Here is a 20,385-nt window from a genome sequence, read left to right as displayed (position 1 = left end):
ATACCTGCTTGATTTGAGAATTCTCCTGTGTGGAGGGATACTTCTGAATCTGCTCCAGAAGATACTGTGATCCTAGACCCTGGTCAGGGTTCTCTCAATTCACTTACATCCCGGAGGAGACAAAGTCCCAGAGTGAACTAAGGCCTTATTCAAGATGGCCTTGAGTTCCTCTTAACATGCAGGCCAGGAACCTGCTGCTGGATTCGAAAGCTAAGAGTAATCAATCAGCTGTAATTAATCACCTACAACAACCTGTCACAGGTACTTGGCCTACACACAGCCCTGTGAGGATTATACCCATGTTATACATAAGAAAGCAAGTTGACTCAGTATGATGTCCACATTAAAAGGGTAACCCCAGGGAACCAGAGGCCAGAAGCGGCACTCTACATCTTTCATAACTAGAGGCAGACTAGAGAAGCGGCCAAGAGCAGTCTCGAGCTAAGCTTCTTGAGTCTAAATCCTGGTTAGGAAACTGTGCATCAATTTCCCTCCTCTTGTGTAAAATGAGGCTTATAACAGTACCTTCCTAAAAGACTTCCTACTGTCAAACGAGTTAACATGTGACAAAATGCCCAGCACACAGTGCAAGGTGCTTTTTTCTTGTTAGCTCGCGGAGACCACAGGCCAGAATCCTCCTATGGCACGGAGAGATAACGGGTTGCGGTTTTCTTCCCGCGGGTCTGGCGCTCGCAAAGCACTCCGCGTGCTCGGGTCACCCCGCATCGCGGGGTATTCCGACGAGATGCCAGGCGGATGGGGGTATCACCACGAGCGTGCGCAAGAAGCAGGCGGCCTGTGCTTAGCCAAGCGGCAGAAAGGGAGAGACGTAACTGGCTATCGACGGGCACCTTCCGCGGCCGCGCGCCGCCCAGCGGCCAACCGCCCAGTAGGCCTCGCGCACCACATTCAGGTCCTCGCCTTGACGCCGTCAGGAGACGGACCAATGAACGAAGAGCAGGAAGAGGCGGAGTCACCTGGAGGACCGCCCCTAGCACCTACTTCTAACCAGTCGAATCAGAAGACTCGCTGAAGGGTGGAGCTAGTCTGACGTATACCCAATCCAAGATTTGAGGGCGGTTACATATTACTCACTCCCGCGAGCTTGACTCTGCCCTTCGTCTTGTCGTACACTTCTCAACCTATCAACGACTAAGCCTGTAGAGGGGTGAGGGGAATGGGGCGGAGAATGGGAGGAGACAGAGAGAGGAAGGAGGCGTAGGCTGAGGAGGAAGAGGGAGGAGGGGCAGGGAAGTCCAGGCGGAGAAGAGGGCCAAGACTCCAAAGGAGACAACAGGAGGATGCGCTGGAGCTCCTCAGCTGCTCAACAGCCGTTCCTGATCTCTTAAGGCGCAAGTCAGACAGACGGAGGAAAGGAGGAAGAGACTTTTATGTCGGCAGACAGAGAAGCTCTACCCGTCACCGTTGCCTCACATCCGGGACTTTGGAGGGCTGGCCCCCGCGGCCCCGCCCCCCCCTCGCGCCTTTCATGGCGACCGGAGGCGGAGGCTGGAAGAGCTGGGTCTGGAGGAGGCCCCTTTAAATCTCCTTAAAGGGGTGGCTACCGATCTCGGCGGACTACAACGCCAGCCTTTAAAGGGGAAGCCGCTGAACTGACGCTGACAAATTGAGAACTGTGCTGTTGGGAGAATTGGAGCGAGTGGGAATTCTCACCGCCTCTTCTCCCCCCACGCAAGAAGTCCTTTAAATTCAGCTTAAAGGGGAAGTGGCCACTCGTGGAGGACTAGAAACTAACTCCCGAGCCCTTAAAGGGGCGGCCTGCTGTTTGGAGAACCCTGGACTCCTTAAAGGGGTGGCCTCTTTTAGCCGGAGGACTTGAGGCACTTTTAAAGGGGAGGTCTGCGTTTCGGGGCGAGCTTTCGGCCCCTTTTAAAGGGGTGGCCCTTCCTCTTCCTCGGGGAGACTTGTCTCGACCCCTGGCAGGGGGCGGCCACCGAACTAGGCCGGCCGGACACCGTCGGGTCGTCTTAAAGTGGCCAGGGGCCGGACAACTTGCAGGCCTTGCCTTAAAGGGACGGCCGCCCCGTTTTCGCCGTCTCGGCCCCACTGGCCCCACAGGGGGGGCCCTCAGGCTTGTCGCCCCGGGGGCGGCGCCGGCTCCCCGGGCCTTGGCCTTGGGGCAAGCTCGGGGCCAGCAGATCCTGCTTTAAAGAGGAAGCCGTGGCCCTCTCGTCCCTGTGCAGCCGTCAGCGCCGCGCCTGCGACCCGGGGCCTGCGGACAGGCCGCTTCGGGCCCCGCCGCCTCCGGATGCGGCGCTGAGGGCGGTCGCCATGGAGACGGCAGCGGCCGCGGCTCCCGGCCCCGGCTGGGCCGCTGAGGGGGAGCGGCGGCGGCGGCGGTGCTCGCGCCGAGACCGAGACCGGGAGCAGCGGCGCCGCCGAGGTCCCGGCGGCGACGCGCCCCGGGCCCTGTTGGCCGCCCCGCGCGGATCCTCGTCGTCGTCGTCGCCGCCGCCGCCCGCCAAGCCCTGGTCGTCAGCTTCGTCTGGAGAGCGGCCCGGAGGCCCGAGACGGCGGCGGCCGCGTCCCAGGCCTCGGCCGCCTCGACCCCGAGCTCGGAAGCGGCCTGCCGGCTCGGGGAGCCGTGGGGAGGAAGAAGAGGAGGAGGAGGAGGGGGGCGCAGACGATGGGGAGGCCGAGGAGGAGCCTGAGGAGGAGGAAGAAGAAGAGGAGGACTTGATCGATGGCTTCGCCATCGCCAGCTTCGCCAGCCTCGAGGCCTTGCAGGTGGGGCCTGATGGGGCTGGGAATCTTTGGGGGCTTCAGAGGGCCAGAGAGAAGGATACGATGCCTGGAGTGGGTGGAGTTGAGGGGGGAATGCTGGCACCCCAAACCAGAGCAACCGGCTCCTCTGGCCAGGCCTCTGCCCCACCCTGGGGTGGGAGGAGGTAGAGCTAGTCTCCAGGGACCAACCAGGTTACCTGGCCTGAGAGCCACTTTGGTAGCCTGGTCACCCCTAGAGAGGTCGGGAGTTTTCCTTTCTCCATCTGCTTTAGTCCCACCTCCTCCTCCACAGAAGGATGCGTCTCTTCAGCCCCCAGAGCGACTGGAGCATCGGCTGAAGCATTCTGGGAAGCGGAAGAGGGGGGGCTCCAGTGGGGCCACTGGGGAGCCAGGGGACAGCTCTGATCGAGAGCCTGGCCGGCCCTCTGGGGATCGTGCCCGAAAGTGGCCCAATAAACGGAGAAGGAAAGAGGTGAGCTTGTCCCAGATACCTGTCCTTTAAAACTCTGAGCAGGATGTCCTTCACCTAGACCCATTATCCATCAGCAATGCCAGTACTCATCATAAACAGTGACCCCAGTCTCTAAGGGCAAAGAGAAAGGCAGAGCAAATTTGAGGTTTCACTCCCCCATCCAGATCTGACAAAGACGTGTCCATAGTCAGACTTGCCTTCTTTTGGTTGACCCTGAGTCTACCTCAAACATGTTGATAATTCAGAGATGTATCAAAGGGACTTAGTTGAATCAGAAGTGAATTGGATATGGTCTCAGCCCTCTTCCTCAAGGCAGTGTCAGTCTAGCAGGAAAGAAACAATCTGTGAGCAAATACCTAGACCAAAACCTGAGAAGGAACAGAAGGCAGAGATCTGGGAGAGATGCTGCAGAAACCCACATGAGGAAGCCACTCATTCTGCCTGGGGGATGGGAGGAGGGTTGTGGTTAGGGAAAGCCCCCTGGGATGTCTTAGTCAGGCCTTAAAGGATAGTCATAAGCTTGCTAAGAGGAGAAACAGGGCAAAGTTGTTTTGGGCAAAAGCACAGAGATGTGAGAATCTGACATATTTGGAAAATGACCAGAGCATTGGGAGCAGAGGGTGGGCAATAGCCAGAGAAGCAGCTAGAAAGAGACTGACAGTGGGTCATGAGGGACCTTGAGTGCCTTGCCAGGGAGTTTAGACTTTATCCAAAGGCCTCGCCAGTCAGTCTCCCTTACCTCTGGACTCTGGTCTTTCTCAGGCCTCCTCCCGTCATTCTCTGGAAGCTGGATACATAGTAAGTGCTCTCCACCTGTACTGGCCCCTCCCCTCTCACTCCCTGTCTGAAAGTCCCCTCTCGACCTTGAGCCCCACTCCTGTTCCCTCTTGTGACACCTTTATCTTTCCTTCTCCCCAGTGTGATGCAGAAAGCGATCTGGACGAGAGGGTGAGTGGGGCTTGAACTTGTTGGGTGGGCATTATTACAACTTGTAAAATGAACTGCAGTTTAATGGTCTCCTTGTGCAGCAAACAGAGCCTCTCCTTGAGTGGGGAACATGGGTTAGGTTGAGCCAGGATTAGACTTGGGGAGGAAGCTGGGGGATTGAAAAGGTAAATGACTTTTATTGAAAAGGCTTTGGTGTCAGTCAGACCTAGATTCAAATTCTTGCTCTGCCACTGAAGCCAGCTGACAAAGAATAGAAGGCCCAGTCCTTGCTGTGCCATCCTTTCCAAAGTCCTTGGAGATGCCAGGCATCCCAGGGTGGCTGTGGAACCCTGCTGGTCCTTCCTGCTGGCCATTAGTCTGCTCTTGTAGATTAGAGTCTGAGCAGAGACCATGGTCATGGCAGTGAGGACACTAAACTATTGTAGTCAGTGTAAGAACATATCCTGTGAAAGTGTATTTCGGTTTATGGTTAGGGCTAATGTGCTTGTTTTAAAACAGTGTGTCCTAGCAGTTGGTGGTCTATCCCTGTAACTAACTAAATTTATACTTCCTGATGTGTGTCTTGTTTTCGTTTTAAAAATCGGCTGGACACGGACTCTGGTGAACCAGATAATATTTGTCCATCTGAAGGGGGCAGCCACTATCCAGTTCTGGCTAATTGTTGCTGTGTGGAAACAGAGGCCTGCAAGTCTGAGTTTTTGCGAGGAATCTCTGGATTTCTAAATATCAGCAAGTAGTTTAAAAATTTTGCTAACGCTTATGGACCAAACAAATCTATAAGCCAGGCAGGCGTATGGGCCAGCAGTTAGTGATTTTTGCTTTGATTTGCCGGCTATTTTCTCTGCTATTTCAGTGCTGCCTCAGTTCAGTCTTCCTGGCCTATCAGATTCTCAGGCTCAGCTGCTTCACCCTTTTCCCCCAGCATAGGCCCCTTAGAGCCCACAATCTTTGGTGGATTTCAGCTCAGCTGATGGAGTAGACTTGTCACCACTACCAGTTCCTAGCAGATTCCAGAGGCTGTTGGCCTTAAGTGAGGGCCTGACCTAACTGGAACCTGACCCCACTCGTGTCCTTCTTCCCCAGGTCTCCGATGATGACCTCGACCCATCCTTTACTGTCTCAACCAGCAAAGGTTGGTCCCAAGGGCTGGGGTTGGAGACAAGGGAGGGAAATTGGGGGAGCATGGGCCACAACTGAACATGTCTGCGTCCTGCCCTCACAGCCTCGGGCCCCCACGGCGCCTTCAATGGGAACTGTGAAGCAAAACTCTCCGTAGTCCCTAAAGTGTCGGGCCTGGAGCGGAGCCAGGAACAGCCCCCAGGGCCCGACCCGCTGCTAGTGCCTTTCCCCCCGAAGGAACCACCGCCTCCACCGGCCCCTCGGCCTCCTGTCTCACCCCCTGCACCCCTGCCGGCCGCCCCCAGTCTGCCACCCCCACCCCAGCCCCAGCTGCAGCTTCGGGTCTCGCCTTTTGGCCTCCGCACTTCCCCCTATGGCAGCAGCCTGGACCTCAGCACTGGCAGGTGAGTGGGCCAGGGGTTTGGCCTGGTCTGGAAAGGCCTGGTCATTTTGGTGCCAACCCCTGCATTCTGTGGCTGGGACATGGGATGGTACCTGTGGGATGTGACTTGAAAAAGGATTCCGAGACTGAAGAGCATGAGAGACACTGGGTGAAACAAATTAAAGAGATCATGATAGGACTTATCAGAACCCTTTATACATTCACATGCAGGGGAATCCAGTTTGTGCCGTTTCCCAATTTTATTTGCTGGTAAGACATTTTGGCAAGGGATATCTGCTAGGAACAGTGGAACATACTTTGGGAAATGCTGACATGATGATTAAGGGTGCTGGCTTTGGTGTCAGTCAGACCTAGATTCAAATTCTTGCTCTGCCACTTAATGGCTATGTGATTTTTGACAAGTCACCTAACTTCTCTGAGCCTCAATTTCTTCAATTTCTTCTTTCTGTAAAACGAAGTAATAATAATAGTATGTTTATCGTAAAGTTGTTGCGAGGATTAATTACAAGTTAATGCAGTGTTTCCCAAAGTGTGTACGTTCTTCGTTAGTGGTACGTGAAAGAATTTCAGATGTGTGAGTGAAATTTTTTTAGCTTTGATGTGCTTTAGAAATATAAGAGTAGTACCTCAACCCCTTGATTTCACTTGTCACTGCTTGAGTGAGACTAAGTAAAAAAGAAAGAAACTGAGTTACGTGAAAGAAAGAAGTAAATGGTACAGGGGGTTCCATGGATGCGGCAGCAGTTGGGAGGGTGATGTGAAATGTTGGAGACTTGGATTAGCATACAAAGCAGGTGACAGCACTTGGTTTACAGTAAGTGCTGGTAAAGGGTAAGAATTATTGATAATATGATTACTGATGCTATTTTTATTATTGTCATCATCATTATCATTCTTTTTCTTATTATCGAGAAAACTAAGGCTCAGAGAGGGGCAGTGACTTGCTCAAGGTCACCCAGGATGTTAATGGCAAGATGGGCCTAGAATTCAGGTCTCCTGACTCCTAAGCCAGGCCAGTGCGGTGCTGCTTCCACTGTCTTAGGGTGGGAACCCAGGTGGCCTCTTGTAATTAAGCGTCAAAGTGAATGATATGTTTTGTGCTGTGGTTGAGTCAGAAAAGGGAGTCACGTGGCCAGAGGCGTCAGAGGCAGCTGTGTGGAAGAAGAGACCTAGAGAGGGAAAGAGGGGGTTGTTGGGTGTGGGAGGTACCTCAGTCTGAGGATGGGTTCCCTGGGTGGGGGTGGGGGTTCTGGGTGCTGGGTTCTACCACCTTCTAGTTGGAGAACCAGGGTCAAGGTATCGCCCAGGCTTCTGACCCCCTCCCGTCAGAGCTGGCACCTCCCAACCCCTCACTCATCTCCCCACTTCTCTCCCCAGCTCTTCACGGCCGCCCCCCAAGGCCCCGGCCCCTCCCGTGGCTCAGCCTCCCCCCTCATCATCCTCTTCGTCCTCTTCCTCCTCATCTGCCTCCTCCTCGTCCGCGCAGCTCACCCACCGGCCCCCGACGCCCTCACTGCCCCTGCCTTTATCCACCCACAGCTTCCCCCACCCCGGGCTGCGGCCCCCCCCACCACCCCACCACCCCTCCTTGTTCTCCCCTGGCCCCACCCTGCCCCCACCCCCACCCCTGCTGCAGGTGCCAGGGCACCCTGGGGCCTCAGCCGCTAACGCCCTTTCTGGTGAGTTTGGGGTCCTGGCCGGGGGGGTGGGGGGCCATGGCCCCGGGCTTGGGCCCAGTTGGCTTTGGGGCATCTGGACCTTAGCAGACAGCAGGGCTTGAGGAGGGAGTGGCTCAAGGCCAGAAGGGAAGGCCAGTCACCTGGGCCCAAGGAGGCTGACATGGTGGCGACAGATATTAAAGCCTTCTCCCCCTCCCCTCCCACAGAGCAGGACCTGATCGGCCAGGACCTGAATTCTCGCTACCTGAATGCCCCGGGTGGCCCCGAGGTGGTGGGGGCAGGGGGCTCGGCCCGGCCCCTGGCCTTCCAGTTCCACCAGCACAACCACCAGCACCAGCACACCCACCAGCACACCCACCAGCACTTCACCCCTTATCCCCCGGGCCTGCTGCCACCCCATGGCCCCCACATGGTGAGCTGCTCATTGGGCTGGTGATGAGACTCAGAAACCTGGGGGGAGGGTATGGCTTCCAGGGGAAGGCCCTGGATTCCTGGCTGGCAGCTTACTCTTCCCTTCTCTTCCCTAGTTTGAGAAATACCCAGGAAAGATGGAAGGCCTTTTCCGGCATAATGTGAGTGTGTGTGTGTGGTGTGTGGGCATGGCTGTGTCAGTGTGTGTGGCCCTGGCTGTTGGGGTCCAGTTTTCAGCTTCAAAGCAAGACCCTTGAGCCTGGGAGAGGTCCCTGGGGGGTTTTAGGGTGGAGGCCAGAGGACTGATGGGCAGACCAGACGTGGGCTGCACCTCCACCCCCAGCTTGGACTAGTCCCCTTCTCTCCACAGCCGTACACGGCCTTCCCTCCCGCAGTGCCCGGCCTACCTCCGGGCCTCCCGCCGGCTGTCTCCTTTGGCTCCCTGCAGGGGGCCTTCCAGCCCAAGGTGAGCTCCCAATCCAGACACCACCACCACCTCCCACCCCCTACAAACCCAGACACCCCTGGATCCATTTACCTTCCCGTACCCCAAAACCATGCCCATCGTCCTGCTTCTCCCTTTGTGGACCCAGGTTTCTCCAAAGCCATGCTCCCTCCCTGTCCCAGCCCCCATCTTGGTTCTAGACCCCTTTTATGCCTGGTGCCAGCTCTCCTGACTGATCCCTCGCTCCCCTTTCCCAGAGCACGAACCCCGAGCTGCCACCACGACTGGGGCCAGTGCCAAGCGGGCTTCCCCAAAAGGGGACACAGGTGAGGGGGGCAAGGCAGGTCCTTGGGGAGCTGGAAGATCTGTTGAGGGAGAGCAGGGCTGACTTCAGAATGAACCACTGATCCTTCCCTTCAGCGTGTGATTGGGGCATCCCTGAGAATCTGAGGAGAGGGAATCTCTGTAAAAGACAAGATTTCCCAGGCATGAGGAATAGGAATTTCTTGAAGTTGCCCCAGAAATAAGACTAATAGGACAGTGGCTTTTGTAGGGGTTTTCGAATTTTTTAAGTCACAGAACCCTGTTTTTCATATGACATCATACCAGGAAGTCCTGTCCATAAAACAATGAAAAGATAAGCTGCCCCTTTGTGAAGTGGCATGGGGAGCAGGGCTTACAGCCCAGGGCTCTGGGAACATCGTGAAAAGCACAGAATGTGTTTCTTAAAGAAGAGACTAGACCAGAGATCTTCCAGCCTCTTTTAGCAACAGTCAAGGCTTTTTTCTAAAGGAATTTTGAGCAGACTCTCATTACAGAAAGCTGTTAATTGGAAGCTTTTCTGGTCTAGAAACCTGTCCTGCCTGCCCAATAACCCACTCCGCAGCCTTCCAAGCAGGGCATCTCCTTGGGGCCGGCCAGGTTCAGAAACTTGGTGCTCGAGGGGAGTGGCAGAGGCAGGGAAAGGAGTCTTGACACAAGCAGGAAAGGTTGGAGGGAGCCACACGAGATCTCAGGGAGGTGTTTAGGGGGAAATGGGGCCTGTAGAGAGGTGCCCAGGTCAGTAAACAGGTCTGAACTGCTGCCAATCTCTGCTTTGCCATTCCCAGATCCCTGACCATTTCCGGCCACCTTTGAGGGTGAGTTTGGTGAGGACCTCAGGCTGCATGAGGCTGGGGGCTGGTGTCAGGGTATCTGGCTGAGGGGGGTCTTTCCTGGGAGTGAGCAAGAAGCCCAGGATGTGGAGGCAGCCAGATGTGGAACAGCAGGAAGCGACAGGCTTGCAAGCTGCAGACCTGGGTTCAGAGACAGCTGGCCATGGGACCTTGGGCAAGACAGTTTATCTCTCTGAGCCTCAGTTTCCTAGGCTGTGAAATGAACCTAGTCATCCCTCATTTGTAGAGGTGATGAGTGGGGATGTTGTGTGGCAAGGCTGGGCCAAGGGCCAGGTCTGGAGTGGGTGATGAGTGAACGTTCTTTCCTTCCCTTTCCCTTTGGTCATACTTCTGGGGCGGCAGAAACCAGGGAAGTGGTGTGCCATGCACGTGCGCGTGGCTTACATGATCCTGAGACACCAGGAAAAGATGAAGGTACTGGGGCCGGAGGGCTGGGGAGAGTGGGCCTGCCTGAGCTCTGGGCATCTGCCTACACAGAGCTTGGCAGAATCTTGGCCAGAAACATCCCCTCCTGTCCCCGGTCACTGCCTGAGCAACTCCACAGTTAGCACTAGGTTCTCTGGCTAACTAGGGGGGCTGGTCAGAGAATACTCTGAGAGAGGCAGAGGCCCACCCAAGCCCCATCTTGGCACCAGCCAGCCCTCGGAGGGGGACTCGGGATGGAAGAGCAAGAACGGGACCACACCTGGCTCCTCATTCACTGCCCCTCTCCCTGTCCCATGCAGGGCGACTCCCACAAGCTTGACTTTCGGAACGACCTCCTGCCCTGCCTTCCGGGGCCCTATGGGGCCCTGCCCCCTGGGCAGGAGCTCTCCCACCCGGCCGCCTCCCTCTTCACTGCGACTGGTGAGTCTGGCCAGCCCTCTCCGGGCCTAAGTTTCCCCATCTATAGCCCGAGGCCCACCTTGCGCCCACTCAGCCTCAACAGAATCTCCCACCTCTCTGCCCCAGGTGCCGTCCATGCTGCAGCCAACCCTTTCACGGCAGCTCCCGGGGCCCACGGACCCTTTCTGAGCCCCAGCACCCACATTGGTAAGAGCCAAGGGCATGTTGGGCAACCTAAGCCTTGTCCCAGACTTCTAGGAGGTCTCAAGCTGGGATAGAAATTAGACATGAGAGGCAGCTAGAATGGGGAATAGACCTGGTTTCACTTGCTTTGTGATCTTGGGTTAAGGTACTCTGCCCCCTCTGAGCCTTGATCTCATCATATGTAAAATGGGTAGGGAAGGGCAGAGTGATTGCCAGTCCCTGCCAGCTCAGTCACTGTCTCTGAAATAGCCAGTGGTAGGGGGTAGTGTGCCACCTCGGGGAGGCAGGGGAGGAGGTCTGTGCAGGCCCAGCGGAGAGCATGGTCACTGGCTCCTAGCAGTCTCAGCAGGTCTTGGGGGGATTTATTCTGGGTTTGAATGAATGAGGAAGAATTGAGCCTGCTGGCATAGGGAAAGGTGTTTCTAGAAGAGGACATTGTGAGGTTCCCTTATGGGCTAGGTTAGGTGTTCTGACTGGCTCTGTGACATATGCATGAAGTTAGAGTCAGATTGGGAATGGCCCTGCATGACAGGTGGGAGGAAGCCAGCGCAGGTCTTCAGGTGAGTGGCTTGCAGTCGAGCTGGTCTGGGTGGCTGGTGTCAGGAAGTGTGAGGTAGGAGCCTGACCTCTGGAGACAGGCCCTGGACTGGGGGTACCACTCACTGGCTAGATGACCACTGGCAAGTCACTTCACCTCTCTGAACCTGTTTCATCATCTTTAAGTGGGAAATATCTTGTTTGCCTTACGAAGCTTGTGAGGTTAAACACGTTGCCTGTTAAAGCTCCATGCCTTGCCTGGTTCAGGGCAGTGCTCAGCACCTGGTTGTTAAAACCAAGCGGCAGAGGGCTCTGGGGTCTGCTTGCTGATCAGCTTCTTCCCTGCTGGTTCTTGATGCCTGCCCAGCGCTGGCCACCCAATGCTCTGACCATCCCCCTTCTCTCTCACAGATCCCTTTGGGCGTCCCACAAGCTTCGCCTCCTTGGCTGCCCTCTCCAACGGGGCATTTGGAGGCCTGGGCAGCCCCACATTCAGTGAGTGCTGGGTGGGGTGGGGTGGGGTGGGGTGGGCCGGGGCTGTGGCCATGGGCTCCTATGCTCAGGCACAGGGCTGGGAGGGTGCCTGTGTGGGACCTCCCACTCCTGGCTCCGGTTACCCTCTACTTTGTCCTCTGTCTAGACTCCGGCGCCGTCTTTGCCCAGAAAGAAAGCCCAGGGGCCCCACCAGCCTTCGCCTCCCCCCCAGACCCATGGGGCCGCCTGCACCGCAGTCCTCTGGCCTTTCCTGCCTGGGTCCGGCCCCCTGAGGCGGCCCGGACACCAGGCTCAGACAAGGAGCGGCCTGTGGAGCGGAGGGAGCCCTCTGTCACTAAGGAGGAGAAAGACAGGTGTGCCTCCCCACTACTCCCCACTCCCCCACCCGCCTACGCTCTGCCCTCCCCTTTGCCTGGGTCTGACCTTCATTCTCCTCCCATGCCTGCCCCCAGGGACCTTCCCTTCTCACGGCCCCAGCTCCGAGTTTCTCCAGCTACTCCCAAGGCCCGGGCTGGCGAGGAAGGGGCCAGGCCAGCCAAGGAGTCCGTGCGGGTGAAGGAAGAGCGGAAGGAAGAGGCTGCCGCCGCCGCTGCCGCTGCCGCCGCCGCCGCCGCTGCCGCCGCCACCACCGGGCCTCAAGGTCTTCACCTGCTGTTCGAGAGGCCTCGGCCACCCCCGTTTCTGGGCCCTAGTCCTCCGGAGCGCTGTGCTGGCTTCCTGGAGCCAACCTGGTTGGCAGGGCCCCCTCGCCTTGCTAGACCACCCCGCTTCTATGAGGCGGGTGAGGAGCTGACTGGACCAGGGGCCGTGGCCGCTGCCCGCCTCTACGGTCTGGAGCCTGCCCATCCCCTGCTCTACAGCCGCTTGGCTCCTCCGCCACCGCCGACCGCGGCCCCGGGAACCCCTCACCTTCTCAGCAAGACTCCCCCAGGAGCCCTTCTGGGGGCACCGCCTCCACTTGTGCCCGCCCCCCGGCCTAGTTCCCCACCTCGGGCCCCTGGCCCAGCCCGGGCCGACAGGTGAGGGAAGTGGAGGGGCAGGGGCAAAGCTCCATCCCCCCTTTTCTTTTGACAAGGTCCTAGGGCTGAGGTTTCAAGCCAGGGCTGAAGGGCAGAGGTCATGACCTCACCAGCCACCTCTGAGGTCATGGAACCTGGGAGCAGAAGCCCCAACCCCCACAAGATCAAGCATCAGTTGGACCTTGGGGTCCTGGGAGGGCTGAGGTCACAAGCCTCTAGAGAGGTGTGTGAGTATGCGTGTGAGTGTGTGTGTGTACACGAGAGTGGGGGTCGTTTCAGAGGTCATAGCTGGTGATCTCCTGAGGTGCACCATCGCCCCTTCTGAGGGTCCCTAGGCCCTTGGCCTGCTTCCCCAAGGGCTCACTAAGCCAGAGGCCAAAGTGCCCCCCCTCCCCTTCACCTACCACCCAAGTCCTCATGCCCCCTCAGGGCTGGGGGAGGAGGGGCTAAAGGAAGGGGGGTTCCATGTACATATTTATCTCCCCTTCCACATAGCCCCCAGACCTTTTGTACATTTTTACAGGGGTGCCCCTCCCAATAATCCCCCCTTCCTGGTTAATTAAATCCTCAGACTGGTGCTGTGTTCCTAGCCTCTGGCCTCTCTGTGGGGGGAGGGGGGATTGCAGGGGGAAGAGCTGGGAGGGAACAGGTAGGAACCCAGGGCTAACCCCTGGGAATATGGGATCCAGCAGGAGGTGGACCAACAGGGGAAGGGTCCTGGGTACCTAGGCTAGAAAGAAGTGCAAATGCTTCCTGCTTGGCTGACAGCCCAGGTTCCCCCCACCTGTTCCTGTTACCTCTGTGTGCCCCCATCCCTCAAGGCTCAACCTCTAAGCTTCAGTCTCCACCACTTAGTGGCTTGGTTCCCCCTCTCTATTTCCAAGTGCCCCCCAGGACTCCTGGGCCCTGCTCTCCAGAAGCCTGTTCCCTGGAACCCTGCCCCAGGCTAAGGGGGGACCGGAGAAGGTCACCATGTACCACACACCAAAGAAGGGGGTGGGCCCAGGGGTGGGCCACATAGGCAGCTTCTTCAGCAGCCTCTTGGCAGCAGCCCCAGCCTTCCCAAAGCAGCAGGTGCCCCCAGGCTGGGGCCCACCCTAGAAGGCAGGGGTCAGTTTAACAAGAACATAACGTTGACTTTTTTTCCCCGGTGGGGCTTATTCTGTAACATGACTTGCGGATATTTATATAAAAACGAGTGTTACAATGAGGCCCCTTGGCTCCTCTTTGAGTGTGTATGGGTCACCTGAGGGGATTGGGCTGGGTCCTGGGGTCAGGGAGGGATGAGGACAGTACTGTCCAGGTCCTGATGAAGATTTTCCCCTCCCTTCTGCCTTGAAAATTTGTTCTACCTCCAGATGGATGGATTAGAGTGTGAGGCACTGATGTTTTTCACGTTTTTCTACAGCCCAGGAATACATAACTACAGTTGGCCCTTGAACACAGGTTTGAACTGCACAGGTCCACCTATACGTGGATTTTTTTTTCAATGAATAGTGCATGCAGTACCACACAGTCCACAGTTGGTTGAATCCGTGGATGCAGGACCTTGGATATGGAGGGCCAACTGTGGGCAGCAGGTCTTGGAACCAATACCCACAGGTACCGAGGGTTGACTGTATATAAGGTTCAAGCAATACAGAAAGATGGGTAGCAGAACTAAATTTCCTGTTCGCTTGTCAACACACCCAAGCCCCATACCCTTCCCGAGGTAACCACTGTCAGCTGTTAGGTATTTGTATTTACCTGCACATAGTTAGGTTAGAAAAGATAATCTTTAAAAAATCTGTATTGGGTTTTCTTTTATACGTGGTCATTATAAAACAGTTGAAACACACAGAAATACATAGTTCAAAGGAAAAGCGCCTCATAATCTCTTTCCTCAGAGGTAGCCACTGTTAACTGTTGGGTATATTCTTCCAGTTATTTTTCTAACTATATGCTTAAAATACTATGCATAAAGTGGGATCCTGTGAAATGGACTATTTTATTTACAACTATGTTTTTATACTTAATATCATCTTTTGAAATCATCATTAAAAGGCAAGTGACTACTAAACAGCTAGAGAGGCTGGCTCCCACCTGAGCCCCGCAGAATTGACTTGTTCCAAGTGTACCCATCACCTTAGGAAGGATGCAGCCAATGTTGTCTGCTGCCGCCACACTACCCAAGACTTCTAGGGGAGACTCAAGCTTAGCTTGCTCCGACAGAAGTCAAGTTGATCGGGAGAAACATGGCTTGCAGATAAGATTTCACATGGCAGTCCTTATTTTCAGCTTCTCTTGAAAAATCCAAAAACCTGTTGACACTTTACCTGCTTTCCCTATGACTGTCCCTTGAGATGGGGCATGATGTCCCCAGATTGCCACAGTCCCCTCCACTCTGTCGTTTAGGAATGGGCCATTGATACTATTTGGGGTACTTCCCTGGTCCCTATAAGCATTTGGTGGTGGAACTCTGAAGTGAAATATTTTCTAGGTATGTATATCCAACTCCCACAAGTACTTCAGATTTCCCAAACAGTCATCTACCAAATCTGATGCTGCACACCACCCCACCCCTACCCCATTTCCATCTGTGGTAGTGTTGCCAGCACCCAAGCCAGACACATCCCTGTGTCTGATTCACTGTCTGCGCTGCCTTTTATTTTTTTAAGCACTGTTCACTTCATCTATCACGCCAGGCACTGAAGTAGTGGCTGGGGATACAGAGGTAAACAAAACAAAAGCCCAGCTTTCCTGGAGCTCACAATGCTACTGTGAGAGAGGAACAGTAAACACGTACAAGAAGAAAGAGTGAAGGCAAAGAGCCCCAAAGGCTGCCTCCTTAGAGCCTATCCTCAATAACCACTATCCTTCACCGACTCATCTCCTGTTCCGACCCTAACTCAGGCAGCTCCTCAGGCAGAGGTAAAAGGTGAGTCCAGAAAGTACTGCCAACTCTGGGAAAAACCAAACCAAAATCATTCACTATCATCAGGCTGCTATTTGGAAATGTGTTTCTTTGCCTTGAATGAGTTCAGCAGAATAACTGTGTAGTCTTAAGCAATGTGTTCATTTCTTTGCCACAGTTTATTTGCAAAATGGAGGGTTTTTAAAACAGCTTTACTGATAAATAATTCATATACTATACAATTCACCCCATATTTTAAGACTAGCTTCTTTCACTTAGCATTTATGGTCTCAAGGTTCATCCATGCTGTAACTTGTATCATACTTCATTCCTTTTTATTGCCAAGTAATATTCCATTGTGTGCATATACCACTTGTGTTTATCCATTCATCAGTTGATGGACATTTGGGTTGTTTCTTTTGACTTTTATGAATAATGCTGCTGTGAATATCTGTGCAAGTTTTTATATGAATGCATGTTTTCAATTCTCTTAGGTATATACCTCAGAGTGGAATTGCTGGGTCATACAGTGACTCTATGTTTAACATTTTGGGGAACTGCCAAACTAGTTTCCAAAATGGCTGAACTTACATTCCCACCAACAATATATGAAGATGAAGTTTTAATAGTAAGTTTTACTGTTATAGTATGACCATTTAATAGTAGGTTGTCTTATAGGTTTCTCCTACTATTACTGTATAAATTCACTAAGTTTATAAGCATAAAGTTCTTAGAACAGTACCTGACACAGGGTACATGCTTGGAGAATGCTGTCATTACTGGTGATTCCTTTCTTTGTTTTTAATTGAAGTTTTGTTGATTTACAATGTGTTAGTTTCTGGTGTACAGCATAATCATTTATACACATATACTTTTTTTGTATTTGTTTTCATTATAGGTTATTATAAGATACTGAATATAGTTCCCTGTACTATACAGTAGGACTTTATTGTTTATCTGTTTTATGTATAGTAGTTTGTATCCACTAATCTCAAACTCCCAATTTATCCCTCCCCCATCATTTCTGCTTTGGTAACCATAAGTTTGTTTTCTGTGTCTGTGAGTCTGTTTCTGATTTGTAAGTAAGTTCATTTGTCTCATTTTTTTTTAGAGTCCACATATAAGTGATATATATATTTGTCTTTCTCTGATTTACTTTAGTTAGTATGATCATCTTTAGGTCCATCCATGTTGCTTAAATGCATTATTTCATTCTTTTCATGGCTGGTGGTGATGTCTTTCTGATCAGAAACTCTAAGAAACAGATTTTAGAGGTGGATGAAGGAGAATGCTTACTCACAACCAGTTTGCTGGGGAGGCATATCTTTCAAGCAGGCTTTGAGGTGGGCAGCATCTATCTACAGACATAGAAGGGGGAAGGAGGGGGCCTGGGCCAAAACACAGGTTTACAGCATTTTACATCAGATGTACCAGAGTTTGAATTTGGCCTCCACCAACCAGCTCTGTGACTTTGGTCTAGCTGCAGCCTCTTTCCATGGCGGACAAACAAGAAAAATGACAATTTCAGCCCACAGGTTCATTGAGGTGGTTACCTGGCAAAATGCATATAAAGGGTGCTTAGCATAAAATTTAGTACACAGTAGACATTCACTTAATGAGAGTGATGTTACTGATTGTACTTGGAAAGGTTAGAAAATAATTCCTCTTTCAAGATGGGTAAATTGAAGTTCAGAGAAGTTATGACTTATGGAGTCAGGAGAAGAAAGGAGACATACTTATTTGGGGAGGAGGTTCAAAAATAAACTTTCAGGGGGAGGTATAGCTCAAGTGATAGAGCACATGCTCAGCATGCATGAGGTCCTGGGTTCAATCTCCAGTACCTCCTCTAAGAAGAAATAAATACTAAATAAACCAATTACCTCCCCACCAAAAAAATTAATTAATTAAATAAACTTTATTATTTAGAACAGTTTTAGAGAAAAATTACAAAGATAGTACAGAGGGTTCCTATATGTCCCCTACTCAGTTTTCTCTATGAACATCTCACATTTGTTATAATTTAATGAATCGGTATTGATACTTTATTATTATTACTAACTTAAAACCATACTTTATTTAGATTTCCTTTTACTTAATGCCCCTTGTCTGTCCCTGGATCATCATGTTTCCTTAGGCTCCTCTTGATTGTGAGTTTCTAGGTTTCCCTGTTTTTGATGATCTTGACACTTTTGAGGAGTACTGGTCATCTCTTTTGTAAAATGTCCCTTGAGATTTGTATGTTTGCCTTAGGATTAGACTACAGTTATGGGTTTGAGGAGACAGAGGTAAACCTTAATCACCTGGCTGAGGTAGTGAAATTATGCTCCACCTCATAGACAGTGAAATAGCTGCATAAATTATTTGGAATTATTCTATACAGGAAGTATTTATTTATTTATTTATTTATTTATTTAGTCAGTCACTTATTTGTATTATATTGTGGTGGATTTATGGATATTTATTTTACACTTTAGGTTATACTCCAGTACTACTTTATTATTACTCTCCAGTTTTTAGTTGGCTCCTGTGTCCCTTTGACATACTCCCATCATTGTATTTTTGATTTTTTAGCAGAGGCTTATTTTTTACTACTTATCCTTTTGAATCTTTGGGGGTTTGTCTCATATGCATGTATTATCTACTTTAAAAGTTAAAAACAACACCTAGTGTAATTAACAAAAAGTTTGTAGCTTACCAAAAACAAGTAGAGTAAAAACTCTTCTTCCTTCCCCTTTATCACTCCTCCCTGCTCCAATTCCCCTTCCCAGAGGCATCCTGTTGATTTCTTGTTTGTTTCTGCAGAACAATTCCTTTTTTCCTTCTCTTAAACAAATGTTAACATATAGTACACCCTGTTCAGCACACAGCTTTTTTCAAGTAACAATCTCGTGGGTTTTTCCATTTTAGCACATAGAGATCTTCCTTCATTTTAGCCTCTACATAGTATTCCATTGTAAGGCTATACCATAATATATGTAACTAATCTCCATCAATGGACATTTATGTTCTTATCAGTTTTTCACTAAAACAAGGAGTGCTGACGTGAATACCCACATATTTGTATACTTGAGCAAATAAGTCTGCAGGTAAATTTCTAGTAAGCAATTGCTAAGCCAAAGAGTATATACTTTCCAAGTTTAGACGCTGCTGAGTTGTCCTGTACAAACCTTTCACCAATTTTCACTCTCACCAACAACGTATGAGAGGACCTGTTTCCCACACTCTTGCTAATGTGGAGAAGAGACAAGCTTTTTGATCTTCGTTAATCTGATAGGTGAAAGATGGTGACTCATTGAAGTTTTAATTTGCATTTCTGTTATTATGAGTGAAGCTAAACGTCTTGCCAGACATTTACAAATCACTTGTGTTCTCGCTTTTTCTGTGAATTGTCTCTTCAGATACTCTGCCCATTCCCCTCTCCTCTGCCCTTTAGACTTTTAAAAAATTTATTTGTTTATTTATTTATTTATTCATTTAAATTGAAGTATAGTCAGATACTATGTTTCAATTTCTGGTATACAGCACAATGTCCCAGTCATGCATATACATATATATATTTATTTTCTAGACTTTTTATAACCCTTGTTTTGTGCCTCAGTGAAAGCTATACATTCATTTAATCCATCAACAAATATTTATTAATTACCTACTGTGTTATAGCAACATGGCAGTGAACAGAAAGGACAAAGGTATTTTTCTCTAGGAGATTAAAACTCTAGAGGGGGAAGATACAGTAAAGAAATAAATATATGTCCCATGGCTGTAACTGTTACGGAGAAAGAGTAGGATATGGGCTGGAAAGTTCTGAGGTGCTATTTTATATAGAGGGATCAGAGAAGATTTCTCTGAGGGATGCCAAGAGAGCAGAGATGGGAATGAAGTGAGGAAAGGAACTGTAATTATCTGGGAGAGGACTGCTTTAAGCAGAGGGAGAAGCAGTGTGAAGTCCCTGGGGTGGAAACGTGCTGGGTGAGCTGGCGAGTGGACCAGTGTGGCTGGAGCAGAGTGAGCGAGAGGGAGAGGGAGTGGGATGGGAGATGAGGTCCAATAGGTGAGCGGGGACCAGATCATGGAGGACTTTGCAGGTCTTCGTAAGGACTTGAGAATTCTGGCTTCTACTCTGAGATGTTAGCCATTACAGAGTTTGTTTATTTGGGCTGTGGGGTGTTTTGTTTTGGTTTTTTTTTTTTTTTTGGAGCATTTCAATGATATTACCCAATTTAATTTTTTAAAGGATCACGGTCTGTGAAGGGAGTCATGACAGTACAAGTGTTATTGGAACATCTCCCATCATTAGCCTGTTCCAACTGGAATATTCAGAGGATTGGCCTGCTTTAAGCAAATCCAGTGTGTGAAAATACAGGTGGACCTAGTTTTCCCTAAGGGACTGGGCAGTCATTGCTATTGGGTGTGCTTGGCGTGGAGAGGGTAAGGTGGTGATCCCAAGCTCCAGGCCTGGGGCTTTTACTTGTGGGTGATAAATAAGCCCCACTTTTTTCCCCATTAGAGATAACCATCTCCCTAAATTTCATCAACTGCACCTCCAGAAATGCCTCCTACCAACACATTCAGGCAAGAATGTTCCCAGATCTAGTGGTAATAGTTGTACAACTTTGTGAATATATAAAACCCCGGAATTGTATACTTTAAAAGGGTGAATTTATGGTACATGAATTGTAAGTCAATAATAACAACAGTGTTCCCAGAAACCCTGTTTGTCGTAGCAGGAAGACTGGAAGCAACCCAAATTTATTTAACAGATCGGATCTGCTAAATAAACTTATATGATCATCAATGGATAAACACGGAGCAGTTGAAAAGAATGAGGTGTGTCTGTACTTGTAGATATGGCAGGTAGGGAAAGCTCTCTGTGATGTAATGTTGTCTTTTTTTAAATTTTACCTTCTTAAAACTTAATTTACTTTTTGCTGTGGGGGAAGGTAATTAGGTTTGTTTGTTTGTTTAATGGAGGTACTGGAGATTGCACCCAGGACCTCATGCATGCTAGGCATGCA

The 20,385-nt window shown here is 51.1% G+C and overlaps 1 protein-coding gene across 1 annotated transcript; it reads left to right on the top strand.

The window, feature by feature from the left end:
• Positions 1 to 1,175: 1,175 nt before the first annotated feature.
• On the top strand, positions 1,176 to 13,688 carry FBRS (fibrosin). The gene is made up of 18 exons (XM_032460448.1): positions 1,176 to 2,748; positions 3,038 to 3,217; positions 3,980 to 4,015; positions 4,136 to 4,165; positions 5,249 to 5,297; positions 5,388 to 5,688; positions 7,065 to 7,366; positions 7,573 to 7,778; positions 7,894 to 7,938; positions 8,148 to 8,243; positions 8,480 to 8,548; positions 9,332 to 9,361; positions 9,740 to 9,811; positions 10,123 to 10,243; positions 10,349 to 10,429; positions 11,375 to 11,458; positions 11,604 to 11,811; positions 11,911 to 13,688. The coding sequence occupies exons 1-18, from the start codon at positions 2,293 to 2,295 to the stop codon at positions 12,479 to 12,481; spliced, it is 2,937 nt and encodes a 978-aa protein (XP_032316339.1). The 5' UTR covers positions 1,176 to 2,292; the 3' UTR covers positions 12,482 to 13,688.
• The last annotated feature ends 6,697 nt before the right edge of the window (positions 13,689 to 20,385 follow it).

Source organism: Camelus ferus, chromosome 18 (assembly GCF_009834535.1).
Source record: "Camelus ferus isolate YT-003-E chromosome 18, BCGSAC_Cfer_1.0, whole genome shotgun sequence".
NCBI classification, from domain to species: Eukaryota; Metazoa; Chordata; class Mammalia; order Artiodactyla; family Camelidae; genus Camelus; species Camelus ferus.
The sequence above is the reverse complement of the archived record's forward strand: the minus strand, read 5'-3'. Positions and strand labels throughout refer to the sequence as shown.

Excerpts from the sequence above, each read along its gene's own strand:
- FBRS (XM_032460448.1), top strand. The coding sequence starts at position 2,293 with ATGGAGACGGCAGCGGCCGCGGCTCCCGGCCCCGGCTGGGCCGCTGAG. Across the intron at positions 8,244-8,479 it reads AGGGGGCCTTCCAGCCCAAG|AGCACGAACCCCGAGCTGCC; the intron begins GTGAGCTCCCAA and ends CCCCTTTCCCAG. Across the intron at positions 10,430-11,374 it reads GAGCCCCAGCACCCACATTG|ATCCCTTTGGGCGTCCCACA; the intron begins GTAAGAGCCAAG and ends TCTCTCTCACAG.